Genomic DNA, 14,390 nt, shown 5'->3' on the forward strand with positions numbered 1-14,390 from the left:
CATCAAATTGCTCAGTGAGCACTCTAAGTCAGGTACTAAGAATTCACCAGGAAACAGAAATGTGTATAAGGCTTCTCCTTTCTACGTGGACCAAATGAAATTCTACTAATATCTCAAAAAACAAACAAAAAAAAAACATGAAAAGAGACAGAATGAGCATAACTGGTTATTGTAATTACTTTTATGTTTCACAACATTTCAACAGTGCACTGTTAATTATAAAGACAATATGGCATTACCAAGAAAAACTTCAGATAAAGTGAATTTTGAGACTCCATTGTAAATCTCAGCAAAGTACAAAAAATTTATAATTGGAAACCAGAGGAAAAGGTGTGAAATGAAACAACCATCTGGCAATCTCTATGTTAATAAACGGTTCAGCATCATTCAATGCCCACAGAAGCTTAAACCTAAGAATGTCCATACATTTCTTACTGCCTTGCTGATGAGATTGAAAAGCTTATCTAGAATCTCTGCAACAAAGGGCTATAGTGACAGTTGGAGGAATTCTTAGGAGTTCCCTTAACCTTACTACCTTTAATTTAGGCTAATATTCTTGGCTTCCCCCTCCCATCTCTGAATCTGGGCAGGCTCCTCTGAGGAGTAGCATCAGCACTCCTTTGCTACAAGGCTAGGAGTGTCCTTACACCCCCCTGCTCAAAAAGATTCTCCTACTGCTCTATGGTCAGCAGCCCAAACCTGTAAGATTAAGTTCTGTTTAGACTTTTGATGCAGGTAAGATGCTCTCTTCCAGTTTGATTGTTCCACTCCATCTAGGAATTCCGCTTCTTTGAGCAGAGGTCTGTATGTCCCATGAGTGCTAAGTTGCTTCGGTTGTGTCCGACTCTTTGCCACCCTATGAACTGTAGCCCATCAGGCTCTTATATCCATGGGATTCTCCAGGCAAGAACACTGGAGTGGATTGTCATGCCCTCCTCCAAGGGATCTTCCCAACCCAGGGATCGAACCCGCGTCTCCTGTGGCTTCTGGATTGCAGGTCAATTCTTTTACCACTAAACCACCAGGGAGGTCCATATGCCCCTTAAGCAAACTCTAAAATGAGCTGAGACAATTCCACTATACTTGCCTTGCCCCTGCTGCCCACATTTTATCCATAGGAAACAGTAACCTATCTTTTGCTTTGAATAAATTCTAGGCACACAAGTCAATTCCTGCATGGTGGTACTCTTTCTTTTGTCTCCACTATCCCAGCAGCCAGCCAGCCCATTACTTCCCATTAGATTTGGGTAGGGAGGTAGTCATCAACTCATCGCAAATGTCTGCCCACTCCAGCTGCAAGGGGTCCATGTCAAGCTGGATGGGGGGTATGGAGTTTCATTGCAATCTCTGTCACCAGGCTTGAGATAAGGGGCTGGCCCTTGTAGGACTCAGCAGACTCCAGCAACTTTCGCCAAGTATCCTCCCCCTTTTCTTCACCTAACCTTTCATTTCCTAACTTCTAGACCCTTGATGTGAGTAACAGGCTAAAAATTGTAATAGTACTCCAGCCTTGAGGTTTATTCCTACTACTCTTCAAATTCTAGAGGGTATTATTCTGTATTAAAACTCATTTTAGTATCTTAAGGTCCCTACCGAAAATTCTAACATTCTGTTGTATAACTTTATCTTCTCTATGTCCCATTATCTCAATACTTTAGATAAATTCTCATCTCTGGCTTGACTGCAAGGCTCTTCAGGATCTTCTTTCCAAATAACTGTCCAGTATCCACTCCAGGATCAATTTTCCTCCCCCTATATATCCTAGTTTAATATGGTACAGTTAATACTTGTAGTCTTGTTACCCCACTGTCACCTGCCACACATCTGTGTCTTTGCCTATGCTCTCCCATCCTGCTAGAACGCCTTTCCAGTCCCCTACATCAGGGAAACCCATGGACTTCTTCCTATATGTTCCAGAGACATTTATATACCTACACAATGGCAATCACCACCTTGTACTGAAAAGTAATTTTTAATACCTCTGGCAACAGACTAGGATCTATGATTCCTGGAAACAAAGACCATGTCCTTTCATCTTAGTATCACCTGAACTTGCCATGTGGAGGGTATGTAATATATACATGTTGAATGATTAAACCAATGGCTTAAAAATGCTTGATAAATAAAATGGGACTAATAAAAGCAAGATATCTACAGTATTTCAAGCTAAATGATAATTCCACTTAATGCAGATCAAGTTGCACCATTAAAGCTTGAATACAATTTGACAACTAAATACACGTAAGTACCATAAAATGCCACCAGTATAATTATCACTAATAACTCAGACTACGAGAAACAATGAAGGTAGACAAGACTGGATTAGAGAAAAATGTTAAGGAAATAAAATTCGATTACTGTCACATATATACTCTAACAAACTAATTAGCCAAGTGTTGCCAAGTACCAGTCCCTGCTGATGGGTCTTAATGAATAGCTAATTTGATCATTTTAAACTGGCACATTCATTGTACTAATGCAAATTAGCAAGCTCAAACTGCCTAAAAACAATAGCATCAACATCAGCTTATGTTTTAACTCAGCCTATATAAAATTACCTTGAACACTAAATTAACAGGATTTCATTTAATAAGATTTTACTGTAATCTAACCTAAACCCTGTCCCTGGACTCCACACTGTTTCCTCAATTAGTCTGGAAAACACATGCAAATATTGGAAAAGAGTTTATTGTTTCTAGGATGGTGGGCACATACATCTAATACATTTGTGTATTAATTCAATGAGGCAACAAAATAAGTGTCAAACCCAGCAATTGGGCAAGGTTGCTGCTGCAAAGTCGCTTCAGTCATGTCCGACTCTGTGTGACCCCATAGATGGCAGCCCACTAGGCTCCGCCATCCCTGGGATTCTCCAGGCAAGAACACTGGAGTGGGTTGCCATTTCCTTCTCCAATGCATGAAAGTGAAAAGGGAAAGTGAAATTGCTCAGTCGTGTCCGACTCTTAGTGACCCCATGGACTGCAGCCTACCAGGCTCCTCCGTCCATGGGATTTTCCAGGCAAGAGTACTGGAGTGGGTTGCCACTGCCTTCTCCTTGGGCAAGGTTGCTAGGAGGCAAAACAAGGGAGGCACAGGTTCTCTTGAGGAGTTCCTTTTATGAATTCCAAATCTAATTGTGATTCACTGAAAATTTCCTTTGACGATAACTACAGGACATTTCAGGATGGTTAATTTGTCCTTATTTATCTTTAATGCTGTTTGTGATATGACAAGTTCAGATTACATATTTTTTTGTATGTTGGTTTTCTTTAGATCAAGAAAAGAAATACACAAATTCTCTTAAATGCAGATGTCAACCACTACCACAACAGTGGGCATAAACTAGAGTGGTAAGACATGTGGTCTCTAAAAGTCCAACCAATACACCAGAAGCCTGACATGTAGAAATGATCCCACTTCTTAACTATCTGTCTAGCTCCACTGAATGTGGAGCCGGACATCTAACCCATTTGAAGTAAACTGACTTTAGAATGCCCAATTTCAGTATATCAACTATTCTAAAAACTTGCCAAGATGTCCACTGTATTATCTATTATGAAAAGCTCATAACTGTCACTAGTAGGGTAGAACCCCAGTATGCTGAAAAGACAAAGGAATAGCATGAAGTCTCAAGACTTCCAGGGATGGAGCTCACATAGTTGTTTAACTTTAGTAATTTTGAAGTAAACCTTTCCCACTAAACCCAGCAAATCATGGCCCATCATCTCAATTACAGCTATTGGAGAGTAGCTATAATTGTGATGAAGTATCAACGGCTTTCTTTTACTTCCCTTTACTTTCTTTTACAAGAAAATTAAATCTAAAATAGAAAAGTATTGCTAATGAACCTATGGTTCACCACCTAAAACACTCCAGTACATCCAAAAATTTATTTATTCCCACCTTTTGCCCAACAGTAGCACTCAAAAAGGATCGCATAAGTGTCGTATATAAAAAGTAGCACTTCATTTGTAATAGAAACAGGCAATAAGACTCTGTAAGTTAATTTCAAAGATGTTTGTTGAACTTGGACTTGTTCAGCAACAGCTCATGCATCACCTATCCAAGGTATCCTATTATGGATAGCCACTGCTTTCGGGGCCTTTACAACCATGTAGGCTTCCCTGCATCACAGCACGTATCACAGAATATTCTAACTGTATACTGTCCATCTTCCCTATGCACTGTGAATCCACCAATAATTATCTTTGTATCCCAAGTTCCAATTAAACTGTGTGCCTCAAAGAGGTTCTTCATGACTACTTACTAAATGATTCTTTAATGCCCTTTCAAGCTCTTAAATGAACAGCATATCTTATTAAACCTTTTAAATACTTCAAACTTTAAAGCTAAGGTGTGACTTTTCTCAACATTTTATAAAAGTTAGTTTTCAAAATAAAGGGACTACAACAACTTACATTTTTGTTCACTAAAAGGCCATTTCTCTAAAGAAGTCATACAGATGGCCAGTAGGCACATGAAGGGCTGACTCTTGAAAGGCTTTAGAATAAATGGTAGGAGATGCCTACTGGCAGCTTCACCCTGAGGTGTCTGGCCATGATACAAGTAGGCAGGGGGCCAATACCTTCTTCTTCCTTCCCTGCCCTCTGACTAAATAAGAAAAAATATATTCTGGCAGTGGTGGACTTCATGTATTTCCCCCTTTAGAAGAATTCCGCATACCTGTTATGAAATTCAAAGTTACCACAAAATCTGTTACCCTCTGAGTCCTTTGCCAACACTAGAAGCCCATTCCAAGCAGGTTTAAAGCAGAATACAAAGCTACTGCTAACTAATAGTCAATTCGAAGCAGACAGACTCCGCTGTTACAAATGCAGTTCTAGGCCCCACGCTCATCAAATTCCACCCGCATCCTTTCTGTTACTCACTAAGACAAATGGCTTTTGTTTCAGTCTATTAGTAAGCCAGTGAGTGTCACAGTGATATAGGGTTAAACTGAAAAATCACAACAATTCTATCAGTGAGAATTTTAAGCAATTCATACTCTGTAGTCTTCTTAGAAGAAACTCAGCCCACTATGAGCACTCAGGAACTCAGGAAAGGTAAGAAATTGACACAGGACTGCTTTCCTGAGTATAAACTCTAGGCTTCATGCAAAAAAAAAAAACCTGAAAAAATATTTAAAAATTTAAATGCCAGTTAAAAACATTTCATTCTACAGATATCTATGTGGGGCTTATAAAGAATAAATAAACATATTGCCACGGGATGGAGTAGATACTTGACCTTGTATTTTCATCTGTGTTTCTCTTTGTCTAATTGTTTCATGCTGACAGGCTCATCCCAATTTTGCTCTAGGCATAATCGATACTAAGGCTACAAGGGAATAGTAGTACAGCATTTCTTATCTGGAAAGCTCTTTATTAAAAGTACCGTACACTCTGGCTTCTTTTTGCTGGTGTGAAGAACACAGGAAGCAGGCTGACTTCAGGGGGGCAGCAATTCATAGAACTCAGTGACAACAGAACAGAATGCAATGTGTCCAAAGACTCTTTGTGCAAGTTCCTTTATAGAATATATTTTCTCCTTTTCTCACAGCAGTAACTTACAGACCATTAAATTTCACACATTTCCTATTCATTTTCCATGTTAAAATATGGCTAATGACCCAGAGTAGAACCATCACAGGATTCTGCCCTGAAAGTCAACTTTTTACTGTTTGATAATCTATGACTTCTAAAAGACCAGCATGTCCTGGGCCATGAACCTGCCCTCATAAGTGATTTAAATGGCTCAAACATGGGTATGCTGTCAAAACAACACCAACAAAAAAAGCCCTGAAAACATTACAAGGATAAAATAAAATTATCAAAGGTTGTAATTGTTTCATTAAGACCTCTAGCTAGACTTAACAATCAAAAGGTAAAAAGAAAGCAAAAGTCCTCAGAGTTGTAAATGGAACCAAAACCAAAGTAAGAAAGAAACAAATAAACCAAAAAAACACAACTCTATCCCCACTTACAAACAAGAGCAGAGCATGCAAGTACCAAGGGTTTGAAAGAGGCATTGGGTTTCACAAAAAATTTGTTAAGTTCCTCAGTGAAGGAAGGTAAGGAGGAGATCTTTGGTTCTCTAAAGCCAAATTCATAAATTTTTCTTCTTGGGCATATTTCATTTTATAAACAAGTTAAAAAGAAATTATTATGCCTTACATGTAGCAGATAGAATTCTTCCACTGAAGGTGAAATACTAAGCTACTGTACAATTTTACTTTAAACCATCTCAGCCTATCGAAAAGTTATTCATTTTCATGATTAATGTTCCATTCAGATGTCTAAGTATTTAGTCTTGCCATAAATGCTTAACAATATAAGTAGAAACAGAGAAAGAAAACACATTTTCCTACGTTTTAAAACCGCTAGCAAGCAGCCTGGATTCCAAAAGAATATAATCTATTGTCAGGTGTTCTCTTTACATCTATTTATTAAGACATACTATTGAGTAGCTAATAACCTATAGGAGGCTTTTGTTGAATCACACATCTATGTAAAAAGTAGCTTCTTCCAACACTTCTATTATTCTTTAGAATATAATGCTTTGGGTAGAGAAATCTCAATTCCAATAGTTACAGGGAAGCTGTATTTTACTGTATAGTCAATAATATAGCTAACATAATTATTATATATTTCATATATTATATCACTATACAATAATTATAACAAATATTATACTAATTAGCCAATGATACAGTTAATATAATTTAGCTAAGTTAATAGATATTAGAGAAGGTTTTAAGAGGTGAGCAATATCCTTTGCTTCTCAAGGGGCCAGAGAAGTACTGTGAGGAATTGGGGGTGAGGGTGAACCCCAGGCAGACACAGAGAGAAGTTTATCTGAAGCTGCCAGAAGGAATATGGGTGGGTATTACTGGAAATCAACGTCAGTCAGAGTTGGCAAAGAAATAAACATAAAATTCAAAATGGGAAGGAGAGTTAGGAAGAGAGGAAGAAAAGGTCCGCAACCCCTCTCACCTCTCTCCCCAGCCTATCCCTCTGGTTTGTCCCAGAGCGCCAGCTTTGGGAGCCCAGCTTCAAGCATCACACTTGCACTGGCCATCTAGTTTACATATGGTAATGCACACGTTCCAGTGCTATTCTCTCAAATCATCCCCCCCTCCATCAAGTATGATTAAGAGGCACACAGTACAGATCACTGGCCAGAACAGCCATCGTCAAAAAATCTACAAAGAAAAAAATGTTGGAGAGGGTGTGGACAAAAGGAAGCTGCCCATCGTTTGGTGAAAATGTAAACTGGTACAGCCACTATGCAGAGCAGTATGGAGGCTCCTTAAAAAACTAAAAATAGAGCTACCATATGATCCAGCAATCCCACTACTGGGCATATGCCCTGAGAAAACCACAATTCAAAAAAAGCACATTATCCCAATGTTCACTGCAGCACTATTTACAATAGTCAGGACATGGAGCTAGTGGAAAGCTGCTATAAAACACAGGGAGCCCGACCTGGCACTCTGTGACAACCTAGAGGGGCAGGATGGGATAGGGGTGGGGCTTGGAGGGAGGCTCAGGAGGGAGGGGACATTTATGTATATAGCGCTGTGTGATTCACGATGTTCTACGGCAGAAACCAACGTAACACTGTAAAGTAATTATACTCTAAAAAATACGATCAACACACTTATTGAAATAATCTATAATAAAACAAGCAATAAAAAAAGGTGCCATTATCAATTCTATCTGAGACTGTACTGGAGTCCTAGTCAGTGTAGTTAAAAAAATAAAATAAAACAAATTTAAAAGATACATGCACCCTAATGTTCACTGCAGCACTATTTACAATGTACAGGACATAGGAGTAACTTTAATGTCCATCAACAGAGGAATGGATAAAGAAGATGTGGTGCATATATACAATGGAATATTAGTCAGCTGCAAAAAAAAAAAAAAAAAAAGAATGAAATACTTCATTTGCAGCAACACGTATGGACCTGCTGCTGCTGCTAAGTCACATCAGTTGTGTCCGACTCTGTGCGACCCCATGGACTGCAGCCCACCAGGCTCCTCTGTCCATGGGATTCTCCAGGCAAGAGTACTGGAGTGGGTTGCCATTGCCTTCTCCGATGTACGGACCTAAAGATTGTCATATTGAGTGAAGAAAGTCAGACAGAGAAAGAAAAATATCACGAGATATTGCTTATATGTGAAATTAAAAAAAAGAAAGGATACAAATGAACTCATCTACAAAACAGAAATAGAGTTACAGATGTAGAAAATAAACTTATGTTTACTGGGGGTGAGGCTGTGCTTAGTCACTCAGTTGTGTCTGACTCCTTGCGATCCCATGGACTGTAGCCTGCCAGGCTCCTCTGTCCACGGGGATTCTCCAGGCAAGAATACTGGAGTGTGTTGCCATGCCCTCCTCCAGGGGACTGTCCCAATTCAGGGATCGAACTCAGGTCTCCTGCATTGCAGTTGGATTCTTTACCATCTGAGCTACCAGGGAAGCCCGTAGAAGTAGGATGATAAATTGGAAGATTGGAATTGGCATATACACATTACTATATATAAAGTAGATAACTAATAACAAGGACCTACTGTATAGCACAGGGAACTCTACTGAATACTCCCTAATGGCCTATACGGGGGAAAAAATCTAAAAAAGAGTGGATATATATATAACAGATTCATTTTGCTATACACTGAAACACAATATTGTAAATCAACTATACCCCAATAAATTTTTTTAATACTATAAAATTAAAGTTCATAAAATGTCCCCATTTAGGCCTAGGATCCACATTATTTCTTGATTAGAGATTGTGTTTATATTCACACCACTGATTTCAAACTAGAAATGACCAGATTTGGACAAATCACAGAGGTAGGAAATAGCTTTCTGAAGAAGAAAGAATAAGGCCAACTGGACATTACTGTTTATGAGCCATGAAACCATATGCTTCAATTGTCATTCAGGCATCTCTTAGGGCAGACTGAATGATTTACATCAAATTGTGGCGAAACAAAAGTACTCACAGTACCAGAAAGGCAGGAACTATTACAGAAACATAACCAAAAAGTACATGAATCTATCAACTGCAATTTCCAGAAAAAACACTAATTTAGGAATTAGATGGCATTCCCATATATTATAAGCACAGACTAAGATATGAAAATCTTCCTCTAAACTAAATCAATGTGTTTAAAACTTTCAAGACCTCCATGGGAATTCACACAGAATGCTTATTCTTGGATCTTTCCCCAGAACACTCTAAGATATTCCTTCCAAGAATATAAAAGGCACTTAATTTTTACTGAGCACCACCTGGCCTGAGCTTATATCTTCTGCAATTATGTCTCATGATGTCTGGGTAAGAGAACTATATGGATTATTAGTAACCACTGACAGCATTTCTAGACATGGGGGAAAAACATTTCTTACTCTTTTTTCAAGTGTTGATTTATTGCCATGGCCTTGAGTAACTATCAAGTTATTTTAACACCATCATCTGTATCCAGTTAACTAAAATGGTACTCAAAAGGCCAATTTTCCTTCAGACTATCTAGCTCCATTAGACTTCCACAGCCATAAATGTATTAAACCCAGTGGAAAATGCATGCCACAGGGGAACCAGGTGAGGAGGGATGGAGGATGAAAACTCAGGGGGGAAGGGAATCCATCAATGTGCATGATAAGAATAATAATCACTTTTTTACAGATGACCAGTGCAAGTTCAATGCATGAAGCAGGGGACTCAAAGCCCATGCTCTGGGACAATCCAGAGAGATGGGGTGGGGAGGGCTGTGGGAAGGGGGTTCAGGATGGGGGGACACGTGTGCACCTGTGGCTGATTCATGTTGATATATGGTAAAAACCATCGCAATATTGTAAAGTAATTATCCTCCAATTAAAATAAATTAATTAATTTAAAAATAAAATAAAATCATTAGGTGACTAATTAATAAGGAACTATGAGAATCAGGCTTATAGAATGTGAATTACTGATCAATCTTAACATTACAAAAAGTGAGACAATCCAGATATAATATTAAATGAACACTTGATTTTCAACAAAGATGTGAACAACTGATTTTCAACAAAAGGTAACTCAATGGAAATAAGACAGTCTTTTCAACAAATGCTGCTGAAATCATTGAATACCCATGCATAAAACAAATAACTTTTTGGACTAATTCAAATAGGAATGTTCTATTTGATTATGGTGGTTGATTATGTGATTGTATATAACTGTCAGAACTCACCAAACTGTAATCTTAAAAAGAGTGAATTTAATGTATGTAAATTTGTCCTTAATAAATCTAAGTTTAAAAAAGTTACACTTTTAAAAAGGTATATTTTCTCATCATTATTAACTCTAAAATTATTAGTTGATATTGATAACTTACATTGATAAGTACTATCAAAAATAATTTCTATTAGTCTCTTATAATAAATAATAACCATCATACCAAACATACTTCAAACCTGGCATATCTCTCAAACTTTTAAAAGATTTTCTTTCACAAGATTTTACAGTAGGATTCTTATAATAAATTATGGTGTTACACAAACACAATACTTAGATAAGCATACTGTATGCCAGTAAACTCTACAAAGAGGTTATCCTTTCTCTAGGGGAGCTCCTGATCAAGAGATCAAATCCAGGTCTCCTGCAATGCAGGCAGATTCTCTACCATCTGAGCCACCAAGAAAACCCATATAGACGTGGCAGATAGCCTTTAAATTCCTACTTTTACCTCCCTATTAACTTAGCATCTGCTTACTAGTAGGCTAAGACTTTTCTTTAGTATTTATCTACTCCCCCATGAATTTGAGCCAATGATTGCTAAAATACAACACTATCTTTTTATAAAGTAAGAAAGGTCAAACACATGTGAAATAAGAATACATGTCAAGTAGTCATGTAAACTTAATGAAAGAAGTAGAAAATACTCCTCCAATAAGAGATCGCGACCCTAATGCTGAATCTACTTCAAGCAGTTATTCACAATTAGAGAACTTGCTTTTTCTTTTTCATTCTTTTTGTGTGTTGGGGGCGGTTGTTTTTTTATTGAAGGGTAATTGCTTTACAGTATTTGTGGTTTTCTGTCATACATCAACAAGAATCAGCGTTAGGTACACCCATGCTTTCAAAATACTCATTCTTATCCTTTTGGCTGCTTTTCCTTCTATTTATAAAGACCAGAGAAATGATATGATATGGTTACTTCATAACGAAAAGTGAAGAAAAGAACGCTATCTCCCACTTCTAGTCTTCTATTATACTTTTCAAAAGACTTTAACTCCATTTGTAAGTTCTTGTTAATTAACTACATTGCCTTTGCTGCTGCATGAATTTGGGTAACTATATTTAAACATTTTACCTCACCATTCACCTTAACAAGCAAAATTACACCTTTTTTTCTCATTTCTTTCAAAACTTCTAAGAAATTATCAATAGGAGCATTATATTTAATTTATGTTAATAGCACTGCTTCTTAAAGGACATTTATTGAATAAATAAATGAACCTGGATGGTCACTCCAGTGCTTCCTAACCATTTCCATTTCATGGCACACATGAAAAATGTTTATAAGAATACTGGATCACACTAAAACTTCAAAGACTAAATGTATTTCCTGAGTATCAATACACATATTGATACAACATATGTTTTATACCAGTGGCAAACACAGGTCAGGTAACCTACTGAATGACTTCCTCAGATTATCTCTAGGCATTATCTGTGCATTTACTATCCTAAAGAGATTACCCAACAAGGTGTCAACAGTGAAAAAAGTATCCAGTAGGATCAGGATTGTTACAGAAGGTGAAGAGAGAGATAAAGTAGGAAGCAGGCTGAAATGACTCACATCACTCATACACCGTAAGACAAAGGTGCTTTGAATACATTATGGATCCACTTGCAGAATCAGACCAGAAAAGGTCTAGCCAGAGGGAAAATTTTTGTTACATATCAGCAGTTGTCTACTTGACGAAAGGGAATTAGTGTGACGAGTTGGGGACAAAAAAGAATTCCCCATACACTAACTTCACATCTTAAAGAAACTCACTTATCCCACCTTTACCATCAACTTGTGTTCCAAAAGGAACATATACGTTTCCTTAAAGAGATGGACTTTTTCCATACCATGCTTAGAAAGGAATACAAGCACAGGCACTAAGATAAAGAAGATAATAAAAACACCATACATACTTGGTTATGAAATCCTTCCCTTCACAGGAAATACATTTTAGACACTCTACCCAATGGAAAAAAATTACAGATGCCCATGCTAAATATATGGTTCATTAAAAGGGGGAGGAGGGACTTTATTAATAATGTCTGATGTCTTTAATATACTCCAAGAACTGTACAGATAGAAAAAATGACTTTCTGTCTTCACATCCCAGCATGTTGATCAGTACTATATATAGCAAGGACCCAGTATTCTTTTTTTGCTTATTAAATGACTGAATAAAAATAGGATTAAATTCCAAGAAGCTAAAAAGAGATTAATGCCTATTATATAGACACATTTATTCTGAATTAATTAATTTTTCCACCTTAAAAGACTGATATTAGAACCAAGGGCCATGCATCTTGGAATAGGGTGCAAGAGTTAATGAAAATGTTAAAAAATTAGCAAATCCACCAATAACAAAAACAGCAGATTAGCATCCTGTGTAGATTCTCACTTGAAGTGCTTTCACTAAAGAAAATATTCGCATCACTACATATACATCAACTCAGAGGAAGGAGGGGAAAAAGATGGGAAAATAAAGATAGCAAAGAAAAAAGAAGCTTATACTTTAAAACTGATAAAAATCATCCACAAAGAAAGAATAATTTTTTATTCCAATGTCAAGCTTTTCCCTCATTACTGTTCTATTATTTTCTTGCTTTACCTGAGAGGAATCGGCCTGGGCTAATTCTGTAGTGACCTTCAGTATTTGGTGAAGATTTCGTCCCTTATCTTCAACAAGGAGGTAAGCCAGCAGAAGAAAAACATGAGCAGGGATCACTGTGGTTATAGGGAGCAATGACTCCACGGAAGCCAACCAGTCACTTGCCGCAGACTCTTCTCTCATTACTTCAAGGATCCTCCAGGCTGTAAATATTGAACCATACATGCTGGTTATGGGGAACGCAAGCTTGTAGGAGAGCTGAAAAATAAACACACAAAAAAGTATGAGTAAATGAGGTAAATCTGTCAGAAATATATTTCTGACATTCATTTATTCTTTTTATTTCAAGAAATAGAAGAAATCGATCCTTCCAACAAAATGAATACAAAATTTTCAATTCCTGACTCAAACCTCTCTGCACATATATGAGCCAACAGGATTACACAAAAAGAAAAGAGTTGCCAGATAGAAACCCTAGAACAGTTTTATTAAAAATTATCCTCATGTTTACCATTCGCTCCCTCTTGGGGCTTCCCAGGCAGCGCTAGTGGTAAAGAACCTGCCCTCCAATGCAGGAAAGGCAACAGACACAGGTTCAGTCCCTGGGTTGAGAAGATCCCCTGGAGTAGGAAATGATAACCCATTCCAGTGTTCTTGCCTGGAAAGTTCCATGGGCAGAAGAGCCTGATGGGCTACAGTCCATGGGGCCACAAAGACTTGGACACAACTGAGTGACTGAGCAAGGCAGAGAAAAAAAGGGGTGGGGGGGGGCAGGGTCAATATACAAAATCCAGAGGCAACAGAGTTTGGAAAAAGCCATTATTATGTAAGAGGTACTTACTAGTGAGAACGAAGATAGAAAAAACAACAGCAACAACACTGTATTTGCCCAGCCCCAAGCCCCATAAGAGGCAGCTCAGGGCAGATGGCAGATTTGGATTGAGGACAATTCATTTTTGTAATAGTATGTTGATAGTAACAGAGTTGGTTCAGCTGGAGTCTGGAAATTCATTAATAGTTTGTAGATAACTCCTGTAAGAAACAGCAGCCTGACAGCTCTAAATTGAAATGATACCCAAAGAAGACGTTATGCTTAAGTCAATCTGAGCAATGGCTCTTCATGGAAGTCAAGTGGTTACAATCAGGGTCAGAGACTGGATAGAATTCTGCCATTGTGAGTGGTGTGCCAAATACCCCAGAAGAAGCCACAGACACTTAAGAGGAATTAGATATCGCCTGTTCAAATAATAATTCATTTAGAATGTGATGAGACAAATTAGAAATCTCTAGAGTATCACTGTCCTATTATTAGAGACTCACTTACATGGATAAAGGTAACAACTGAAAGGATGAGAAGTAAAAGTTAAGCCTTATGAAACTTTTTAATAACAGCTTTATTGAGATATAATTCACATATCATTAGATCCAGGCTTTTAAAGTTAATAACTCGGAGGATTTTCGTAATTCATAAAGTTGTATAACTATCATCACCAGCTAATTTT

At 37.6% G+C, this 14,390-nt stretch overlaps 1 protein-coding gene across 1 annotated transcript in view; it reads right to left on the minus strand.

Annotated features, from left to right (window-relative positions):
- The window catches only part of FOCAD (focadhesin), a 294,818-nt gene that overhangs the window by 174,339 nt on the left and 106,089 nt on the right, over nucleotides 1–14,390 (minus strand). Inside the window, exon 11 of the mRNA XM_040238382.1 lies at nucleotides 12,889–13,146. Coding sequence (XP_040094316.1) covers nucleotides 12,889–13,146 — 258 coding nt within the window. The remainder of the gene's footprint in view (nucleotides 1–12,888; nucleotides 13,147–14,390) is intronic.

The sequence above is a fragment of the Oryx dammah genome, unplaced genomic scaffold (genome assembly GCF_014754425.2).
Source record: "Oryx dammah isolate SB20612 unplaced genomic scaffold, SCBI_Odam_1.1 HiC_scaffold_1, whole genome shotgun sequence".
NCBI lineage: Eukaryota > Metazoa > Chordata > Mammalia > Artiodactyla > Bovidae > Oryx > Oryx dammah.